Source organism: Phycodurus eques, chromosome 6 (genome assembly GCF_024500275.1).
Source record: "Phycodurus eques isolate BA_2022a chromosome 6, UOR_Pequ_1.1, whole genome shotgun sequence".
NCBI classification, from domain to species: domain Eukaryota; kingdom Metazoa; phylum Chordata; class Actinopteri; order Syngnathiformes; family Syngnathidae; genus Phycodurus; species Phycodurus eques.
Genome location: NC_084530.1, coordinates 10,711,950 through 10,736,118, shown reverse-complemented (window position 1 = coordinate 10,736,118; position 24,169 = coordinate 10,711,950). Strand labels below are relative to the sequence as shown.

The 24,169-nt window shown below is 41.5% G+C and overlaps 1 protein-coding gene across 1 annotated transcript; it reads left to right on the top strand.

Moving 5' to 3' along the window:
* The first annotated feature begins 14,470 nt into the window (after positions 1-14,470).
* Positions 14,471-22,752, top strand: LOC133403537 (tubulin beta chain-like). Its single transcript, XM_061678469.1, has 5 exons — positions 14,471-14,630; positions 19,035-19,143; positions 19,234-19,344; positions 19,460-19,704; positions 21,592-22,752. The coding sequence occupies exons 1-5, from the start codon at positions 14,574-14,576 to the stop codon at positions 22,402-22,404; spliced, it is 1,335 nt and encodes a 444-aa protein (XP_061534453.1). The 5' UTR covers positions 14,471-14,573; the 3' UTR covers positions 22,405-22,752.
* Positions 22,753-24,169: the final 1,417 nt, after the last annotated feature.

The window sequence follows — 24,169 nt, the reverse complement described above, 5'->3', positions numbered from 1 at the left end:
GTTCAGCGGGTCGTGTTAGCAGACCATTAACAACAACAAAACCACAGAAGAAGCTCTGCAATGGTATGTTGTGTGTGTGTCAAATCATTCCTCCAGGTCTGAGACGTTCCCATTATTACAAACGGATGCTTGTCTTTCTCACCCACTGCAGCCTGCACCACAACATTGATTTCTCCTGATCTTTTTTTCCAAAGTCCTGTTTGTGTACAGAGCTTAAAGTTGCAGCAATAGATTTGTACAATATGACATGATTTTTGTTACTTTGAATTTTTTATTTTTTTTTAACTTTGTTAATTAAGTATTTTGATTATGCCACGTGCCTTGTTTGCCTTTCTTGTTTTGGAATGAAATGACTGCCTTGCTTCTCCTGCATTTTGGTCTATCTTTTGCCACCATCACCACAAATCAAATCCTTGACACAGGTTCATATTTTGTTATTTTTATAACTGCTGGTGAATAAAAGATGTGAGAAATAATAAGGTGTAGACAAATTAATTGGATTTAAAATTGAGTTTACCCTGGAATCTCCCACAGGTAATGACAATATTTTGTGACTTTCTTATATTACGTCTTGGCATGTATCACACTAACAAGTACAAAAGGCCATAAAAGGGCTTTTTGGGGGGTAACTGAAATGGAAAAGAAAATTGTATTTTTTTAATGGTTGTTGCAGTAAAAGTAAACAGTCCATCGCTTCAGTGATAGTAGTAGGATCACGAATCTAATAAGAAATAATGCCATCCATCCATTTTCCGTACCGCTTATCCTCAGTAGGGTCGCGGGCATGCTGGAGCATATCCCAGCTGACTCTGGGCGAGAGGCGGGGTTATATAGACCCTGACCTGGTCGCCAGCCAATCGCAGGGGACATATGAACAAACAACCACAACCATTTGCACTCACATTCACACCTGAGGGAAATTTAGAGTCTTCAATTAACCTACCGTGCATGTTTTGGAATGTGGGAGGAAACCAGAGTGAAACCATTTGAACCCAGGTCCTCCAAACTGTGAGGCAGATGTTCTAGCCAGTTGTCCACTGCACTACAATAGAAAATAATGGCTCCTGTAATTAATATTCTGAAATATGTTGCTTTTTTTTCACAAATATTGCATTTACGAATATTATAATTATTTCATTTCTGTCTCACAGTCTTATTGACATTTTCAGAAAGGTATACGTGACAGATTATGCTAATTATTGTAATTGTAGTTTACATTGGCATAGAATTTGTCACGGTTTGTCTCAAACGGTATTGGACTGGACCCAAAAGCAGACTGAGACTGAAGACAGGGTTTATTTGGGAGAAGCGCAGGGTCAGGAATCCAAAGGCGTGATGGTGGTCCGTAGGAGCAGGGAGCGTGCGGGAGACTCGAGCGTGAGCAGGTGAGGGAACTTGGAAATGCGGCTGGAGCGAGGGTTGTGGCAGGAGACAGAGGAGGACACTGGAGGAGGAGGAACAACAGGGAGTAAGTACGAGCACAGGTACCAGATAATCTTTTCTTACTATCATGAGCAATGCGTCAGTCAGTGTACGGCGTAGGAGCGAGAATACTCTGGCGCTGGAACACGGGAACTGGCAGGCTTAAGTGCAGGTAGTGGTGAGTGCTGATTGGAACCAGGTGCACAGGCGAGGAGGTAATTAGTGCTGGAGACAGATGGAAAAAAGAGGCAAAAGCGCCACCCATGCTCTGCAGAGGAACTGCAGGGCACAGATCATGACAGAATTAACTGCATAACATGATTTTAAAAGGTGTATAGTCAGAGGTACAGTACGTTTAAAAAATGCTTTAAGGATAAGATGCAAGTTATTTCTTGTAACTGAACCACACCTTGTGCATACTCACTGTGCGGTAGAGGAAAAAAAGCAAATTGACACTTTTGAAAATGTACATACAAATAAAGTTCAGTCAAATTAATTTTGATGCATTCAAGATACATCCATGCTTATTTCCTAAAGGACAAATGAGCACAAATACTTGGGCTAATTAGATGACGAGGAGGTGACTCTCAGACAAATTTGAAATTTGATAAAACATGTTTCATCATTTTATGGAAAATATTGAAGATTTGATTTTCAAATGAATACTACCCAGATGTGCTTAACATTTGATGATTTGATGCATGCCAGTGTGATGAAATTTAATAATATAAGAGTTCCGAATTAATTTGAGCAAATACAACTGAATATCCATCCATCCATCCATCCATTTTCTACCACTTATCCGAGGTTGGGTCGCGGGGCCAGTAGCTTTAGCTTATCCCAGCTGACTCTGGGCGAGAGGCGGGGTCTCCTCCCGTTGGGACGTGCCCGGAACACCTCAACAGGGAGGCGTCCGGGAGGCATCTTAATCAGATGCCCCAGCCACCTCATCTGGCACCTCTCGATGTGGAGGAGCAGTGCCTCTACTCTGAGATCCTCCCGGATGACCGAGCTTCTCACCCTATCTCTCAGGGAGAGCCCGGACAGCCTGCGAGAGGAAAGTCATTTCGGCCGCTTGTATCCGGGATCTTGTTCTTTGGGTCCTGACCCAAAGCTTGTGACCATAGGTGAGGGTAGGAACGTAGATCGACCGGTAACGTACAGGCGCCGAGTCGGGGGGCAATAAGTATACCCACACCTGCTCGGCGCCTCCCACCGTGGGCAACTCCAGAGTGGAAGAGAGTCCAAACCCTCTCAAGAGGACTGGTACCAGAGCCCAAGCTGTGTGTGGAGGCGAACCAGACTATATCTAGTTGGAACTTCTCGACCTCACACACCAGCTCCTTCCCTGCCAGAGAGGTGACATTCCAAGTCCCTAGAGCCAGCTTCTGTAGTAGGGGATCGGATCGCCAAGGTCCCTGCCTTCAGCCACCGCCCAGCTCACACTGCACCCGACCCCAATGGCCCCTCCCACTGGTGGTGAGCCCATGGGAAGGGGGACCCACGTTACCCTTTTGGGCTGTGCCCGGCCGGGACCCCCACCTCCAGGCCTGGCTCCAGAGGGGGGCCCTGGTGACCTGCGTCCAGGCAATGGAAAACATCTCCCTGAACTGTTTGTCATCATAGGGGTTTTTGGAGCTGTGCTTTGTCTGGTCCCTCACCTAGGACTTGTTTGCCATGGGTGACACTGCCAGGGGCATAAAGCCCCAGACAAGATAACTCCTTGGACCATTGGGACACGCACACCCCTCCACCACGATAAGTTGACAGCTCAAGGAGGGGTACAAATGAATAATATTTTCAAATTTATAGTGAAAGACTATATTTCAGGAAATGCAATAAATTAGTTTTTTTTTTGCTTTTTTTGTGAACAACTCACCTGATGTAAGAAGCTATTTCTTTAGATGGAACTATGTAGCCAAGCACGTGTTGTCATCTGTGGCCAAAAACTAGCCTTTTGTTCACACGTTAAACTGTATCTAAATTGTGGCCAAAATTTATTTCTTCCCAATGACATGTCTGAGCCTCTGTAGTTAACACAATAATGTTAAAAATACAACAACCAACAGGCAGCTACAAAATAGGAAATACCATCCATCATGTGACCCTTTTTTCTTTAGAATGACCTATTTGTCCGGGTGTCCGGTTTCTGTGAATCAGCTTCTTATTGACTTTGTGTGTGTGTGTGTATGTGTGTGTGTGTGTGTGTGTGTGTGTGTGTGTGAATAATTTATCCATCCATCCATCCATTTTCTGAGCCGCTTCTCCTCACAAGGGTCGCGAGCGTGTTGGAGCCTATCCCAGCTATCATCGGGCAGGAGGCGGGGTACACCCTGAACTGGTTCCCAGCCAATCGCAGGGCACATACAAACAAACAACCATTCGCACTCACATTCACACCTACGGGCAATTTAGAGTTGTCAATTAACCTACCACGCATGTTTTTGGGATGTGGGAGGAAACCGGAGTGCCCGGCAAAAACCCACGCAGGCACGGGAAGAACATGCAAACTCCACACAGGTGGGGCCGGGGATTGAACCCCGGTCCTCAGAACTGTGAGGCAGACGCTCTAATAATAATATGAATAATTTATTTCATCGAAAAAAAAAAAACATTTTAAATTTGAAATTTTTATGCATGAGTAATGGACGTTCACATCCAATTCCAGCCACAGATTTGTCTCACTTCTAAGCTCAAGACGTTATGCATCCTTGGTTTTAGACTTTCCTGCAGGAACAGAAATGATGCCACAGTGCAGTTGTAATGGTTATAGCATACCCTGTGATCTTAGACGTATAAGATATTTCAGTTGCGTGCCCCTTATGGCTCAATGAATTATGGCAGAGTCAAACTTGGGCTAATTAGATGACGAGGAGGTGACTCCCATACTGTTTGTCTGACTAGAGCCGTGCAGCAACTGGTAATGTGTGAAAAGCTACACAATTTGCAGGAAGAAGACTGCCTTTGGTGTTTACACTTCAGTTGGTGTGTTGTACATTCTCAAGCCCTTTAAGTGTCTTGGTGCATTTACATGTACTGGATCTGTGCATGAGATATATGTGATGAACTGCCCTGCAGTAGTATTGTTTGCGCCTGGGTGGCGCTTTGCGCCCTCTCGCCCTCCTCCCCTCTCTCTTTCCAGCACCTTTCTCAAGCCGCGCACCTGTCACCAATCAGCCCTCTTCACCACCTGCATATAAACCTGCCTGATCACAGAACTCCTCGCCAAAGTATTGCATCTTCTCCAAGCGGTACCCTGGCTCACCAGCCTCACGTAAACCACATTATTCCCCGTCCCCTTTTATGACTACTGTGTCTCTCCTCATTCTCAGTGTTTCCCCCGTTTTCCTGATTTACATCATTCCTGCCACCCCGCCACCAAGGCAACCGCCTGTTCTCGCCACTGGCTGCCAACGCACCTAGGACCACCTCAATTACCTTCCCTAATAAACTATTCATCATAACCTATCTGCCTCCACCTGCCCTTGGGTCCAGCTCCTCTCCATTCGTGACAATATAGCTACAAAATAGATCGAAAATCTATCTGTTATCTGACATATTTGCAAATATAATCTGAGGTGTTTATTTTAGGTTTTCTCCCTATTCCAATGTCTTTTTTTTCAATAAAACATTACTATTCTGCATAACAATAGGTAATTACCTACTCCTGCCTCTTACCCCAGAGATACATCTCATAATTTGAACTCTTTGCTTTGTTTATTTTTAACTCTCTAATGGCTATAATTATGATAACAGAGTCGAACTGATAGCCCCCCCCAGTGTGATATAGATGCTTGTTGCTATTCATTAAATACATTTCAAGCAAGATGACAAATCTGTTTTTACACAGATTGAAGGCCATCAGAGATCACAGTTTGCCCATGTGGACACAGAAAATTTGATGAAACATTATACCCAACAGATGATGCTTTTAATTTGACCCAAAAACTAGGATAGGATAATAACAGACCAAAAATTAGTGATCAGTGATGCCAGTTGGATATTATTAAAAATGATAGACATCGGACACATATTGTTCTTTTTTTTTTTTTTTTAACAGTTCTGAGGTGTTTTAATAACATATTTCTTATAAGCTTTGTAAAAAATACCCCAAGGATCAATCAATACCATGTTTTGAACGGATGGTACTGCCTCATACAAATTGACGACTGCTCACCATACATACAGCATGTACAGCTTTTGTTATCATGACTGCCAGGGCGGCGCGAGGGCATTGCAGCAAGGCGAGGGGCTATTTGTTCTTTGACAGCCTGGAGTCTGAAGAGAAAAGTGAGCCACCATAAAGATGAAGTGAAAACATTGTTTGTATTTCCATGTGTGAAGACAGCACTTCATCACTACAGCACAAAATTACACATTTAGTGTGCCCGACTTAGTTTGTCCGAACATTCGAGTGTGCCAATTATCAGCAGTCAGATGCGTGTACCGCATACTATATCCCAGTAGGTTAAATTCGCACTTTACCTCTTTACTGTTTCTTGATACCCGTATGTGGTGGCGTTCCCAAAAAGCCTATAAAAAAAAAAAACACACTTGTGGGGAGTAATTATTTATAATTTTTATGCTGACCAGAGGTGGGTAGTAACACGTTACATTTACTCCGTTACATTTACTCAAGTAACATTTTGGATAAATTCTACTTGTCAGAGTAGTTTGAATGTAACATACTTTTTACTTTTATTTGAGTATTTATGTGAAGAAGAATTTATACTTTTACCCCGTTACAATGATCAACATGCTGCTCACTACTTTTATTTATCCATTGTGTTCACCATCTATTTTTAGACTTCATCACCGGGCGCCGTTGCGGGCATTCCAATGTGATCACGAGTGTCATTTGAATCCAATTCACCAATCAGACGGCTCAAGACAGTCACATGACTGTACATCAACCCTTCGTGGGCAAATCAAAGTGGGTCGTTTTAGAAAAAAAAACAGCCTCTCAAGTGTTTACTTTACAGACTCGAAAAACAACAGCTTTGTCATGCGGTGTAGTCTTTTAAATTGTGACTGCACAAACGTGCATATTTCAGCCCACTTCTAACTCGAGAAAACACCTTGAGGTCAGTTTCAGATTTTTCTTTCTCTCACTCTCTCACTCTCTCTCTCTCTCTCTTTCACGCACGCTCAAACACACACTCTACGCACTCTATCAATGCCTGGTCGGTAAACAGCTTCTTCATTCAGTCATTTAAGCGACTAAAGCAAATAATATATCTGTAGGGTCCAGTGCATGTTCTGTGGGTTTTTGAGCAGTAAAAAAATTGAAATGGTGGCAGGTGTGTGTTGACTCCTACATATTATTTAAAAAAAAGAATCTGCAACTGTAATCTGAAACTCATGAGTTACTCTTTACTTGAGTAGTTTTTTCACTGAGTACTTTCTTACCCTTACTCAAGTAAATATTTGGAGGACTACTGTGTACTTTTACTTGAGTCATATTATTCTAAAGTAACAGTACTCTTACCCGAGTACAATATTTGGCTACTCTATCCACCTCTGATGCTGACTAGCTAAAATCTCATGAAGTTTGCTGTCGACTCACATGAATTTTTGGGCGTACTTTTCCTGACAATTTTGTTTTCACTCCAAGGTATACAACTGTATAAAACTCCACCACAATAGATTGTTTGTTCCACCTTTACGATTTTGACTGTACATTATACCATTCTTGTTACAATCATTTGAATTTAACAATACAATAATCCGTTTTCTGAATTGTGTTTTGATTTACGTTTGGACTTTGTTTTATTTTGTATTGATATCTGGAGATTTGTTTTGTTTTCCTCTGGGTCCTGTGTTCGTGCCATCTTTTTCAGCTGTAGGAACAGAGCAGATGAGATGACGTGCAGACTAAAACACAATTTTTGCGTTGGCTGTTGGATGATAGGTTGATTGTTTGGCTCACAAGAGTCCAGTCAGCATCTGTTTGTGTATTTAACTCCCTCTGCTCATTTGAAAGTTGGGTCCCTGTGTTCTTTGGAATCAAATTTTTTTTTTTAATTGGATTTTCTAAATGATTTTCAATTGTCATGTGTACTCGCATGCAAAGTTGGTTTTGCATCAATTTTGCTTGCATTTAGTTTCTTTCTGTTTACTTGTTCAAAGATTTGTTCAAATTAGTATTTGCACAATTTTCCTTTGACGTTTGTTCAAAACTACCCTATGAAAATGATAATAACCAAATGCAGGGGGAATTATGTAATGTGATTGGTACTTACAGAACATATTAGTTAAGGAACAAGAAGTCTAACTGCTTCTCCCGGGATCCATAGATGGAGTCAAAGCAATAACAACAGTGATTTTTGGGTGGGTCCCCATGAGGGCAACCAGAACTACAATGTGGCGCATGATCAAAACAAGTTTGACACCCCTGCTTTAGTTGGTTAGTGACACATGTGCTTACACTCATGTGAATTTTACATTTTTAAGCCATTATGACACCATAACCGTATTCAGCCTCTATGATTGTTTTGTCACAATACGAAGGTATCCGTTGTAACTGGACCCAGAAGCAAGCAGAGGCTGAGAAGTTTGTGGTGAATAATTTATCGAAAAGGAATTGGGAATTGGACCTCTGAGGCATAATGGCAGGCCGTCGAGACGGGGAACACGCGGCAGGCGGTGGCGTGAGCAGGTGGACGGCTTGGCGGCATGGTGGAAGCTGTCAGAAAGGCGGGGAACACGGAAGGAGCACTGAGGACGAGGATGAACATGGAAATCAGAACAATGTGAATAAGGCACAGCTTACTTGAAAGTACTAGGCCGGTGTACCACAGTTGAACGTTAATATTCTGGTGAGGTTTTCCGAGATCTGACAGGCATTTATGCAGGCAGAGATGAAGACGGCTGATTGAAAACAGGTGCGCGGTCAAGGTGGTGATGATTACAGGGAAGGGAGAGAGAGAGGGGCAGAAAGTGCCACCCACGCTCCAAAACAGGAACTACAAGGATAGCTCATGACGTGTTTTTTTTCCCAATACCGTACTCCAGTACCCTTGTCTGAATTTTTTTAAAACATTGGTAGTTTTGTTTCCATGTAGTCTATCCTATGACAAAAAAATACACATAACAGATATTTTGTTGCAGTTACAGTATTCAACATCATGCGTCCACACGCCCTCTGAGAAATGAGAGGTTTATCAATTTCTCAGTGAAGAACAATTTACAGACGTTTGATGTTAATGATTTGTCCAATCCAATTTGTTTTGACTCGGACTGTCCCAATCCAATCATGCGATCGAAAATTGCGTGATTTTAACGTGATTTTTAGCTGATCGGGTAAAAAAGATCGGTTTTATCCATTTTCTGACATGTTAAAGGTTACAAAGTGACGAAACAATCCAAAGTTACAAATGGAATAGTAATAGCCTTGTTTTATTTAACACAATGTAACTTTTGGGTATGTTTTAGTACCCGTACAGAATTACTAACAGAGACACACGCAGTGTGTGTGTTTCAGAATTTACTGTTGTGTCAAAATGCCAAACAGAAACGGGAAAACTCGATCTTTGTTGTGTTTCTGAAGTTAAGCACTTTATTTGAACACATATAACTTTCTCTTGTTATTTACTTGGTCTTATTTTGAAACGTAGTCCGTGGGGCCCTGCCTTCCTCTCCCCTCTCTTGGCGCCCTCACCTGTCCCTGCTCACGACGGGTGCTGAACATGGGCACACTTTTGGTGGGCTATGACCGTTTCCGAGTGGCAGCTGGCTGCTGCGTTGGGCCCTATTGGTGGCTGGGGCCCCGATGCTCTCCAGGGGTCGTGAGGGGTGGTGTCAGCGGTGTGGCGCGCTGGGTGGAGGCTGAGTATTGGGCGTAGGGGGTGTCCCCTGTGTTGGGTCCCCTGCTGGACGGGCTCCTGGTTTACCACCTCCCCCCCCCCCCCCCCCTTGTGGGTGGAGTTACAGGCCCACCCTTCCTCAATGTGCTGGCTCAGCAACTCCGTTCACCAGTTGACAAACATGCATGTGATGTGGTGTTAAACCACTAACTACTTCTTAGTAGTTATTCTACTACGTAATACTGTTGTTTAAATCCATCAACAATCATACTGACTTTAGGAACAATGTGCGCAACCAAATTCACTCCTATTAGCACTTTCAGGCATATAAAACTATAACAAGATACTTCTAAGGGCTTTTAACTCAGTAAAGTCAGAAGTTCTGAATTTCAAAAATCTAAATTACTCCAATAAAACCCACATTGATTTTTATGATACTGTTTGAATAAATCACAACCTTTAATAACTACGGAGTAAACCCATTCCCTTCAGCCGTTCAGGGAAATTGTTTCATTTTGTCCTTATTGCGCCTTATTTTTAATTCAAAGTTTTCTCTAATGCATATTTTTTAACCTCTTTGTGTATGTGTGTCTGAGTACGTATATGTGTGTCCTTGTGATGCATCACCAATCCTCTTCAATGATTTCTGTGTTTTCACAAGCCTGGTGATTTTATTTCTCTCATCAATGAGAAGGAGTCGATCTGCTCGTGCATAAATAGACAAGCACTGGTCGATAGTTCCTCTCGTCACAACTAAGTGGCTGTAAAACCTATAATTTGTAGGCTAGTGTGCTAAAGGAACTGTAAAGTCTTGTATTTTTCACTGGTTGGAAGAAGTTGATTTGGAGGACACTGATCACAGTCCCAGTGGTGATTTGAGAAGCTAAGATCGAAACAATGGCACATTCCCATTGGGACCATTAGTTATTTTTTTGTTAGTGGACTCAATACTGTATATGATGGGTCACCAACCTTTTTGAAACTGAGAGCTTTTTCTGAGGTACTTATTAATGCAAAGGGGTACCATTTTGATGCACACTTCTGAAATAACAAATTTGCTCAAACCGGCGGGGAGGGCCTCACCCCGTTTGAGGAGAGAATCGCTGCGATCGTGGGGGACGCTGCTCTCTCAGGGGTGATGGGAGGACATGTGGCTGACTATGATCACCCCACAACGTTAATACCATGTATTTTTTAGAACTCATAACACATGTGCTCATACAGTAACCTACACTCAGCCCTGTTAGATAAAGGTTCATGTGTAAATGTATGTGTGGTATTTGTCATAAATCTTTTGAATTCAAATAGAAGTACATCAACATAGCAAAGAGGATATCAAAAACTTTGACTCCTTTTTGATTACTCAATTTATCATTTTAAAAATCATGGTTTTTTTTAGGAGAAGAGGGGTAAATTATGTCAATTTAAACACATTTTAATCATGTGCAACTGATGTACATGTTCAAATGAAGTAAATTCAAAGGACTCTTTTTTTCAATGCATGTGCTAGAGTCAGAAGAAGAGATTGTAAGGGCAATAGGCGGCATAAATGATCGCCTTGATCAATTAATAGGTGTCCTCACAAATATCAGTGGTTCATTAAATACACTTGTTAAGAAATTAATTCTCAGTCCTTGCCTCAATTGCATTGTTCAAATCAAATGTTGCCGGGCATGAATTGTTTCCCCCATCCATCCATTTTCTGAGCCGCTTCTCCTCACTAGGGTCGCGGGCGTGCTGGAGCCCATCCCAGCTATCATAGGGCCGGCGGCGGGGTACACCCGGAACTGGTTGCAAGCCAATCGCAGGCATGAATTGTTCATCAGTGCTAATTATTAATTGTCTCTGGTGTGCAGATTTATGAGAACAGTTTCCGAGCATCACCTCTAAATGTCGCCAAAGCACCAAAAGCTGCAGAAACGTGCGTACGCCAGCCAAGCAGTTGGCGTGAGGCACCGCACATTTCCACGGTCATGTCACTCTTGATACATCTGAACTTCGCCTTGAAAAAGAACGGTCGCCACGTTTTTGTGCGTACACACTTTTTGTACCTGAGGCCCCAGATGTATGACAAACATGCCGTTTTAAATAGTGACAAAATCTTTGCATATGTATCTTTTTTTAGCGAGCCAATGTAACATTGAGTGTTATTTTGTGCATATTTTCACAAAATTAAATAATTCAATTAACTAATTCAAAGATTTTAATTTTATACTATGTTTGTCATGCATGTCCTTCAAAATCCTTGAATTAATAGGCGGACTCACTCACCTGTATGATACAGTGCAGTACGGCAGTAAGAAGAAGACGACAGGACGTACAAAAGAAGTAAAGGTAAGGAAGAAGAGGTAAAGTCAACTACGTTTGATATCCTGATTGACTGAGATCTTGGGGTCTTATCGGGCAGAAAATAAAACTGGGACAACAGCAATATTGTAGTGCGCACACCTAGCTACTGTATTTCCCATCCATGGCCTTATTTAAGACATTGTTTTTCAGTTTTTGTCTTCAAGAAAGATTCATTGTGAGTGCTTTGTCTTGTGTCAGCCTAAAAACCACAAACTTCTGATGTTCAAAATGTGTGTATAATATGAAAAAACACGGAAGAAAAGTCACGTGTATTTTTTTTTCACGTTTTTTTATCGTTAGCTTATGTAGCATATTTTGTTACTCAGCTCACAACGTAAGCAAAGCTATGGGTTGTTTTGATATCATAAAAGTTTATCCAACGCTAGCTAGCTCGTAAACAACAACATTCAACATATAAAGTGATATCCCACTCCCTTTATTTTAGTATTGCATAAAGTTGAAAATCTTTTTTTTTTTTTTTTTTTTTACTCTTTACTTAGCTTAAGCACAGGAGTTGAATCAGTATTTTTCTTCCATTTTATTCATTTTTTTAAGTATCTGTACTTGTTTCCAAAATCAAGTCACATTCCACATGTTCTTGTTTCATGTTTAGCTGTGTTTACTTTGCAAATATGTGCTTACCGTATATTTTACATTTGCTTACTAAATCTATTCAGTTTACTTCAACTGGTGGTCATTGCAGTTCTACGATAAATCTATTGAAATACAAATGGCTAGGAGCCGGGTAACATACTGTGGTCGGCCGAGCTGTGGCTTTGCAACGTACAAATGGTAAAGTCTTTGTCGCCTCCTTCTGGTCACATGGGGTACTATAATGTTGTCAGCTTGAAAACATACTGTACACGTTGAAAACACAGGAATTTGGACACCTAACTCCATCACTCTGCTTGGTTGACACAGTTGAGACTAAGAAAAAATATAAAGTAACACTAGCAATTTCTTTATTACAACCTTCACAAAAGTTATTGCGACGGGTGAATCAATGATTTAACTGCAAAAATATAGTATAGTATTATTAACATGACTTATATGCAATACTCGGAGCCGGCCCACGCACCTCAGGTACCCTCAGCAAAATTACATTTGGGGGGGCCCTCTATCTCTTCCAGTAATAATGATTATTGATCGTTCGAGCAGTATTCTAAACTCAATGCAGCTCTGCCAGTGCTGTTTATAGTAGCACATTGTCAGCTTGACATATCTTTACCCTTGTATGTTTTGAATCTCAGGTAGCACATTCATCTGCAAGAGCGTGCTGGGGTTGATTCACACGAGATTCCATAAAGCACTATGTGGGATACTGAATAATCTAGGGCCACTGATTACCAACAACCGTGCCATGGCACCATAGTGTGCCATGAGAGAAATGATCAAGAGTGCTGTCGGAAATGATCAGGGGTGTGACAATAAAGGACAACAGCAAATAAAATCGCTTATAACTTAAAATGTACAAAATCAGCCTATTGATAAAATAAACAACAAAATGCAGAGCAAATACTTCACTCGGAACGTAACTGAACACAGATATCTGAAACAAGGTGACAAAATCCAGTGCTTATTTCACTTATGCCTCTGTGCACTCACACATACAATTGGATCTGATGGATTTCATAATGTACAGTATTGTGCTGCGTTGATGAAGCGCTCTGCATCATACAGAGGTTTGTCCCTAATACTGGATTTTGCCCTCGTGTGTAGACTTCCTAGGACCCAGTAGCCACAGCATGATAATCACTCGCACAGTATGATATTCAATGCAACAGCAATATCCAATCATTTTGCTTCTGCAAAGGTAACAATGCTTAATTTTGGCTGATTCTATTAACCTCTCGAACCATATTTTAAGTACCAGTATGTGGTTTTAATGGTTCAATTATCACCTTCAATCAAACCTGGACATTATTATCTGTGTAAAGGCAGAACATTTTACCCACATTTGGAATGGATATCAATATCAATATCAACATACTGTACTATGCAAGTGGATAATGCCGTGGCTGGTTGTACTACAGTGAGATTTAGCAACTAGGCTATTACATACAGCTATCAGTATGCGCTATTATTTTTGCAACACTGCAATCTTCCATCAAATGAATCATTTTTAATTCTGTATTACTGTATGTAAGTAAGTAACGACAAATGATCATTAAATGATCTAATGGTCTTAAAAAAAAATCCTCTCGTTATTCTGGCATTTAGCAAATAGAAATAATTTTGCTCACCCTATTTGACCTAAAACAGCAAAAACCTAATGTGATTTCATGTCAGACGATGAGAAAAAAAAATATTTTTATACAGTATATGGAAACTTCTGGTTTTATCTGTATATGCGATATATCATGGCACACCATCAATGAATACAACTACATTAGATACAATTATGTACCTTCTGCAATCTAGTGGAATGGTATTTAACTGTTCCACAGGTGACTATCTGTCACTGGCATAGGTAGTTGAGAAATACACGTTATTTTTCATTAATAAATAATTTTCAGACGAATTAAGTAAAATTGGACAATATCCCGCGGCACACTGAGTGGGAATCACGGGTTTATACAACTTCACCTCAAATGCTATCTTGGTGTCAGAGTCACTGTTTGTGTAACACTATGAAGTGCATGAATGTTTCTGCATTCGTCTTCATGTTTGAATCCACGATGTATGTGTGTACCGTTTTAAAAAATAAAAATAAAATGATAATAATAATAAATGAAAATCCCGTCCAGCAAGAACTCGATTCTTCCTCCATTCGGCAGGTGCCCCGGGTACATTATCCAGTTGCGCCAGGTCGTTGTTTCAGAGAAGATAGATGATGTCACGTTCCAGGAAGTAGGAAAGTAGGACACAGGCGGAGGGGGAGGGCGGGTTGAGGCTGGGAGCTAATCCAGTGCTCCGCCATTTCTCCAACACACTGTGGACAGTGCACGAACTCCTTACACAGCAGCTCCTGGCAGACGCAGCACACGACACAGCAACATGCGTGAGATTGTTCACCTTCAGGCCGGGCAATGTGGGAACCAGATTGGAGCGAAGGTACACCCATGATACTGCGATTAGCAACCTGTCTTCTGTTGCTTGCCACTTTGTGGACATGATTACGAAAAATAGGTGAACATTCGGGCAAATCTCGTGTAAGTGGGATAACACACTCTGACATTTGACATTTGCAAACAGATGTGACTGATTCTTGCCTGTCTAATTTTCATTTATTACCATCTTTTTGCTCTCTGTTCATATGTTATATTTCTTAGTCTTCATTGTGTTTTATTATTTAAGTTTCTAAACCACTGGTAGCGGATGAAAAGAAAATATTGCAGTCTTCTTAGGAAGCCGTCCTGGTTCTGGTTAGTTGGTAGTTTAAAACTGTGAAAAGATATGCTTAAAACTCTAATTCATTGTACTGTAGGTCATATTTAACACGCCCCACAGGATCAAAAATGTATGTTGTAACAATCACCAGTGTTGACCTTCGCTCCCCATGTCTGCTGATTGAGAGATAGTTTTGTTGTTGTGGTTTTCTTGTGGCAGTGTCACAGTCCTGAAGCACTGCAGCAGATTGTTCGGAAGATTGTCGCAGTGCCGGTTGTATCAACGGACCCTCCCTGTTCAAATAAGATTTAGTAATGTTTGCATAATCTTGGGTTAAACTCGCAAGAGACGTCACACATCATATGTGTTACACCGGTGTGTTTGGATTCTTTTGCAAGGCTTAATTGTTGTTTGCTGGCAAATGCACTAAGGCCTGCTACATACATAAGATTGTTTTACCTGTGACATACCCCACAAATAAAGATCAATCACAAATGACGCATTTAACAGTTTTGTTTGTGTTGTGTGTGGTGTTATCCGATAATCTCAACACAGAACACCACGCACAATGATTCCGTTCTACTGCCAATCTCGAAATCTCGCATGATCACACATGATCTCACAAAAATGAAGACGGGCAGCCACTTCTGGTTATGCGCCGATCTTTGGCAAGTGTTGCCAAAGGCAATGGAGGCAGAAGCGGCGTAGCAACAGCAAATAAAATGGCTTGCTTTGGAAAAAGACTTCTTGCCGCCTGTTAAGCCGACTTTTATACAAAAAAAATGACCCAAAAAAAAATTTTGTTTATGGACGCTTCGTTGTTCCTCAGTAGGGCCGCTTCTTTGATTGGCTGCATTTCGTTTCAGGTCACAATTCATGGCGTTATGACTCAGGGAAACGTCGTTAATAATGAACGTAGTGGTGTCACGATACCAACATTCTGACTTTGATTCTATACCCGCATAAAATACCTCGATACCGGTACTGAAATGATACCATTGCAAAAATCTAAAACATCAGTAAAACCAGTGGAACGAAAACTGACAAAACAACTTTAAATACTATGATATTTATTTTTGATTAATTCAAAATATTAGGATAATCTTGGAAAATAATGTAATAAAGTAATTAGGCCATTTGAAGCCATTTTCTAAAAACTAATTACATTGATGCCTGCCTTATCAAGTATATATTGTATAACAAATGTGTTTGTACGTGTATAAAATTGTATATCTATTTACATTATGTGTATGATATACACAGTCATGAAAAAAATTGTGAGCCTACCCATGTTTCTTCAATTTCTTATTCCTTTTAATGCCTGGTACCACTCAAGATATATTACCTGAAGAATACATACATTTAATTGTATCGTTAAATGTGGTTTTCGTTGTTATCAAGAAAACCATGAAAAATAGCTAGATATCAGCTCTTAAACTCTCATGAGCTATTTTCCTTGTCATCATTATATTTGTCCAAACAAATGTAACTTTAGTTGTACCAGGCATTAAAAATGAAAAATATTTGTTTTTCCCCCATGACAATATTAATCTATTTATAAATACTGTATTTATACATAATATACACTTTTAGTATGCAGTATTCTTGTATTTGGCTGTATTTGATTTCTTCCATTGTAAACAATATAATAATTTGATGCCTGCAACACATTCTTAAAAAGCTGGGCTGGGCATGTTCACCACTGTGTTACATCACCTTTCCTTTGAACAAGACTCAATAAACGTTTGGGAACTGAGGACACCAATTGTTGAAGCTTTGTTGGTGGAATATTTCCCAATCTTGCTTGATGTAAAACTTTAGTTGCTCAACATTCTAGGGTCTTCGTTGTCATATTTTGGGCTTCATTACGCGTCACACATTGTTAATAGGAGACAGGTCTGGACTGCTGGCAGGGCTGTCTCGTACGTGTACTCTTTTACTACGAAGCTGTTGTAACACGTGCAGAATGTGGTTTGGCATTGTCTTGCTGAAATAAGCAGAGACGTCTCTGAAATAAACGTTGCTTGGATGGCAGCATATGCTGCTCAAAATACCTGTATGTACCTTACCTATGTACTTTAAGTGCATTAAGGGTGCCTTCACAGATGTGCAAGTTATCCTTGCCATGGGCACTAACACACCCCCACACCATCACAGATGATGGCTTTTGAATTTTGCACTGACAACAATCCGGATGGTCCTTTTCCTCTTGACGACGTCCATGATTTCCAAAAAACATTTGAAATGTGGACTTGTCAGACCACAGCACGCTTTTCCCACTTTGCATCAAGTGGTAATATCCTTTACACAATGGTGTGGGTTTTTATTGCAGTGCATCCTGAGTGATCAAAGGTCACAGGGATTCAGTGTTGGTTTTCCACCTTGCTGCTTACGCGCAAAAATCTCTCCATATTCTCTCAATCTTTTGATGATATTATGGAGCGTAGATGACGAAATGCCAATAGCCAATTCCCAATAGCACGGACTAGTTGCTCTTGCAGTTGTTCACAAAGTGGTGAACCTCGTCACATCCTTGCTTGTGAACAACCAAGCGTTTTGGGGTTGCTCCTTTTATAGCCAATCATAACACACACTTGTTTCTAATTAACCTGTTCACCTGTGGAATGTTCCAAATAGTTTTCTTTTTTTTTTTTTTTAGCATTCCTCAACTCTCCCAATCTTTTGCTGCCCCTGTTCCAGCTTTTTCGGAGCGTGTTGCAGGCATCAAATTCAAAATGATAGAATATTTGTAAAGAAATGTTAACATTTATCAGTTTGAACATTAAATGTCTACTGTTTGTAGTGTATTTAATCGAATATAGGTTGTAAATTATTTGTCAATCATGGTATTCTGTTTTTATTTAGTTTTACACAAAGTCCCCACTTCAGTGGAATTGAGGTTTGTACAGTTTATAGTTGTTTTCTGTCAGTCTGTGTTGGATCATTTCTAGTGTCAGTCATGTCTTGATTATTTTTTTAGGTGAGCTTATTCCCAGTATTTGTCACTTTGAATCTTGTTTTTCGAACTTTATTTTTATTTAATTATTTTATTGTTTTTGTTATTCAACATGCATTTTTTGTCTTTTTGTTTTTGAAAATAAATTCCTGTTTTGAGACTCCTGCACTACTGCCTTGCCTCCCCCCTTCCCTGCATTTGGGTCCACTACCTCTTGCCTGCAACACCACGAAAAGCTCAATCCTGACAAGCAGAGTGCTCCTGCAAACTTTGCTATTACGAGGCACGATGTTGTTTTAAGTGGATATTTGTGTGCAGTCATTGACTTGCCTTCTTTATCTTTTGATCACGTTTGTCTGCTTACTGTAAATACGTTTTCTGACATCCTATTGTTTGTATGTACCATTTGTTGAAAATTCTAAAAACAAAATGCTACCGTTCTTAAATGTTGCTTTACAATTGCAAAGTATGGGTTTGGCCAAAGTTTTCACCATCCTTGAGTACAATGTTACCCAGATTTAATTGAATATATGATCCAAATGCTGCTGTTTCCAATTGCTTCTCTGGCAACTCTACCCCAATAGGCCTACCTGACAAAAACATACATCCTATTATTATTATAGTATTAATATTTTTTTAAACTGGAAAGAGAAAAACAGATGGAAAATGGCTCTAATTGTTCACTTAAAAAAGCAGGCAGGTTTGCAAACTACCCAGTTGCCACTGGTGCAGGTGTGGCATAAAATGAGTACGGCTGCCCTTTGTACAACTTTCGCAACAAAAGCACTTTGCCAAGGAATTTGCCTCAGTCTGATAAGACTAACATTGCAATGCTGCATGGTTCTCACTTAGAAATGAAGGCAGTAAGATCCACAAACAATCAAAAAGTGAAGGTATTTAGTTTAGGTCTGGCAAAGCATCTCCATAGAGGAAATAAATAGTTAAATGTACAATTATGTCAACTGTTCAAATAACTAGTAAATGTCAATTAAGTGAAACCTCTTTTTGTGAAGATCTACTCTTCAAGGAGATCTTGATTATTTCATTTCAAGTTATTGTGGTTTATTATAGGCGAAATCATAAACTATGTTGTTCAAATCCGTCTGGCCTAACTGCACATTGACACAGTGTTTATGTTTCCTGTGTACTGTGAATTGCTTTGTCTGTCGCAGTTTTGGGAGGTGATCAGTGACGAGCATGGCATTGACCCAACTGGATCCTACCATGGAGATGATGAGCTCCAACTGGGAAGAATCAATGTCTACTACAACGAGGCTACAGGTCAGGAATCCTTAAACACAACTGCAATGACTTACATTTGTTTTAATGGCATAAAAATCCCAAGTTTTAGTTGAACTATTTGATTTCTAGGAGGAAAGTATGTCCCAAGGGCAATCTTGGTGGATTTGGAGCCAGGCACAATGGACTCTGTCCGGTCTGGCCCATTTGGCAGGATCTTTAGGCCCGACAACTTTGTCTTCGGTAAACTACACCTTTTCATGCTACTTCCTGGTGATTGCAAATAATATAAGAGAAGACATGATGGTTTGAAATTCAACTATAGGCTAGAAGATCATAATTAGGTCTTTCTTTCCAGGCCAGAGTGGAGCGGGAAATAACTGGGCCAAGGGTCACTACACAGAGGGAGCCGAGCTGGTGGACTCGGTTATGGATGTAGTGAGAAAGGAGGCCGAAGGCTGTGACTGCCTACAGGGGTTCCAGCTTACTCATTCTTTGGGTGGTGGCACCGGCTCTGGGATGGGAACTCTGCTCATCAGCAAGATCCGTGAGGAATACCCTGACCGTATCATGAACACCTTTAGTGTGGTGCCCTCTCCAAAGGTACAATTCAAGTCACACTAACTTTTGTTAAGGGTCAGTCCAGAATTGTAGGACAATTTAGTTACCAATATGTTTGAAAATCTGACCATTTATTTCATATTTATTGATGTTTTTAAGAAAATTGTAATTATCATCATACAGTATAATTTAATGTGTCCAGCTCCATCAAACAAGGTACACTTTTTTATTTGTCTCGTGCTGTGCTTGGCGTAACCCTATTACAGATAGCGCTGCCCCTGAAAAACATTAAAAAGAGTGCAACTTTATTTGAATACTAATTTAATTTTAGTATTAGCCTACTCCATATACTGACAAGTGTCAGTATTGCAAATCAATACAAATGTTAGACTTTTTGCTGAAGAGCACATTACCTGTTAGTTGCTATGGTTACTGGTCAAGACAACAGCTAAACAGGTATAAAATAAAAAAAATAAAATTTAAAAAATAAGTGTTTTTTTCTGATAATATGAATAACAGGTTACTGTTGGTTTGACCGACACACTCACTTTGGGCTTAAATATATATATATATATATATTTACACACACACATCCATGCAGTAGAGGCAATAATTGTTTGATCCCCCACTGATTTTGTAAGTTTAGCTACTGACAAAGACATGGTCTATAATTTTAATGGTAGGTGTATTTTAACAGGGAGAGAAAGAATATCAAGAAAATCTAGGTTTAGGTGGGGAGACTGGCAAGGCCACTCCATGACCTTTATGTGCTTCTTCTTTAGCCACTTTTTCATTTCCTCAGCTGCGTGCTTTGGGTCACTGTCATGCCGGAAGCCCCATCAATGGTTTTCTGGCAGAGAGGAGGAGGTTTACACTTGGGTTTTTGGAGCCGTGCTTTGTTTGGTCCCTCACCTATGACCTGTTTGCTATGGGTGACCCTACCAGGTGCATAAAGCCCCAGACAACTTAGCTCCTAGTATCACTGGGACCCACAAACCCCTCCACCATAATAAGGTGACGGCTCAACGAGCGGATTCTGTCTCCCACTGTTAACATAAACCTACCATTAAAATTATTGACCGTTCATATCTTTGTCAGTGGGTGAACTCACAAAATCAGTGAGGGATCAAATAATTATTTCCTCCACCGTAACTACAGTGAAACCTTGTATTACGAACTTAATTTGTTCCGTAACCCAAAACGTTCTTAAACCAAGGTAATGTTTCCATGGAAATGACTGGAAATGTAATTAACGCGGTCCAGCCTCAAAATTAAGTGTGTGGTTAAAAATAAATATAGTGCAATACAGAAATAAGTGAAAACAGGGTGGGAAAGGGTGGAGCCTATCCCAGCAGACTCTGAGCGAGGGGCGGGGTACACCCTGAACTGGTCGCCAGCCAATCGCAGGACACATATAAACAAACAACCATTCACATTCACACCTACGGGCAATTTAGAGTCTTCGATTAACCTGCCGTGCATGTTTTTGGGATGTGGGAGAAAACCCACGCAGACACAGGGAGAATATGCAAACTTTTTGAAATTTCTGTGATAAAAGAAAATGTTTTAAAGCTTGCAAGGAAGACCCATCAACATAATAATACAGTATAAAGCTGACTCGAATTTGTATCTGTTATTTGGTATGTGAGTTGATGATCAAGGGGGAGGGACAATGGAAAAAAATCTAATTTAGGGGGTGCTCAAGAGTTGGCATTTTAAATAATATTTAGGAATCCCTTTGACCACAGTTACATTTACATTACATTATTTACACAACAAGAGCATGTTTCTGTATTTTGAGTATTTGAATGGGGGGAACACAGAAAATGTCCTCTGATTGTGGAATGACACTTCACATATCATCATTGGTGAAGTTGGACACTCTGCTGAGTGAAATTCAAATTTTTAATTGAACCATTTTGCCTGCAGGTGTCTGACACAGTAGTGGAGCCCTACAACGCTACACTGTCCGTCCACCAGCTTGTCGAGAACACAGATGAGACCTACTGCATTGATAATGAAGCCTTGTATGACATCTGCTTCCGTACCCTCAAGCTGACCACACCCACTTACGGAGATCTCAACCATCTGGTTTCTGCCACCATGAGTGGTGTGACAACCTGCTTGCGTTTTCCCGGGCAGCTGAATGCGGACCTACGCAAACTAGCTGTCAACATGGTCCCCTTCCCTCGTTTGCACTTCTTCATGCCGGGCTTTGCCCCGCTCACGAGCAGGGGGAGCACACAGTACAGAGCCCTCACCGTGCCTGAACTTACTCTGCAGATGTTTGATGCCAAAAATATGATGGCTGCTTGTGACCCCCGCCACGGACGCTACCTGACCGTGGCTGCCATATTTCGCGGCCGCATGTCCATGAAGGAAGTGGATGAGCAGATGCTGAATGTGCAAAACAAGAACAGCAGCTACTTTGTCGAGTGGATCCCCAACAACGTAAAAACAGCCGTATGCGACATCCCGCCCCGGGGCCTCAAGATGGCCGCCACCTTCATTGGCAACAGCACTGCCATCCAGGAGCTGTTCAAGCGCATCTCTGAGCAGTTCACTGCTATGTTCCGCCGCAAGGCTTTCCTCCACTGGTACACGGGAGAGGGCATGGATGAGATGGAGTTCACTGAGGCGGAGAGCAACATGAACGACTTGGTGTCTGAGTACCAGCAATACCAGGATGCTACTGCTGAGGAGGGAGATTTTGAAGAGGAAGAGGAGGAGGAGGGTGCCTAAAACCTATGCAATTCACTGCCTCCATGCACTTACTGTAACCGCGGCCCGGGTCTGCATTATCTGTACTATCACTTCTGCCTATTCTCTGCTTTCGTGGCTTCAGACAATTGCCCTCTTCTTCCAGTGATTCACTGGATTAGCTGTATTCCCCAAGTGACCACATAGAGGTCTGTCGTCAGGTTTCTGTAAAGGTTTCTTTCTGTTCACTGCACTGTTCTATATCTGGGCCGAATGCAATACGTTGCATTTGAATTCAGTTGTGTAATTTGGTATTTGATTTCAATAAATGTATTGGTAAACATATCTATGTCTTGTGTTTTTAAGGTTCTAATAAACTCATTCACTATATTTCATTAACTATATTTGTCCACCCAAATCCAACCGTTCACTGACTCTATATATGTATTCATCAAGTATGTTTTTCAATGGGTAGGCATGGAAGAGGGACGTGCCCAGTTTGTTTGTGAAATTCAGGTTTATGAACCACTGTAATGGCTAACTGAGAGATCAGCATAGCTTTTGAGTTGAAGATACCGACTGGTTAGAGCGTCTGCCTCACAGTTCTGAGGACTGGGGTTCAATCCCCAGCCCCGCCTGTGTAAAGTTTGCATGTTCTCCCCGTGCCTGCGTGGGTTTTCTCCGGGCACTCCGGTTTCTTCACACATCCCAAAAACATGCGTGGTCAGATAATTGTAGGTGTGAATGTGAGTGCGAATGGTTGTTTGTTTGTATGTGCCCTGCGATTGGCTGGCAACCAGTTCAGGGTGTACCCCGCCTTCTGCCCGATAATAGCTGTGATAGGCTCCAGCACGCCCACGACTCTAGTGAGGAGAAGCAGATCAGAAAATGGATGGATATTACTACTAGTAGTATTATAAATCGCGCTAAGATGAAAAAGATTGTGGGACATTGTTTTCACTCGCTTGGACTCCCCGGAGCCAGGCCTGGAGGTGGTGCTTGATGACAAGCGCCTGGTGGCAGACCTTGCATTCATGGGGCCCGGCCGGGCACAGCCCGAAGAAACGACCTGGGTCCACCTTCCAGTGGGTTCACCACCTGTAGGACGGGTCAATGAGTACAGTGTGAGCTACAGAAGCTAGCTCTAGGCACGTGGAATGTCACCTCTGGCAGGGAACGAGCCTGAGTTGGTGTGTGAGGTCGAGAAATTCTGATCGCTTCCAGCTTATTCTTTTCCCCTAAATTAATTACGCTTTTTTCCAAACCAATATACGCTACACTGTGTATAGTTGGGCCGGGGCACTGCTGACCTCAACTTGGGACATTGTGAGTCTGTGGGGAGAATACTTCGAAGACCTCCTCAATTCCTCCGACTCATAGATGGGCTCTCCTACATTCTACCTCCAACAATCTCTGGGGCTGTCACCCAGGTGGTTAAAAAGCTCCTCGGTGGCGGGGCCCCGGGGGTGGATGAGATCCACCCAGAGTTCCTAAAGCCGTTTCAAAGTTATGGGGCTGTCCTGGGTGACACGCCTCTGCAACATCGCATGGATATCTGGGACAGTGTCTGTGAATTGGAAGACCAAGGTGGTGATTCCCCTCCTTAAGAAGGGGTACTGGAGGGTGTGTTCCAACTTCAGGGTATCACACTTCTGGAGGGTTCATGGGAGCTCACCTAACTACAGTCTACATGTGCTTTGTGGTCTTGGAGAAGGCATCCGACCGTGTCCCTCAGGGGGTCTTGTGGAGGGTGCTCCGCAAGTATGGGGTACTACTTAATAAGGGCTGTTCGTTCCCTGTATTACAG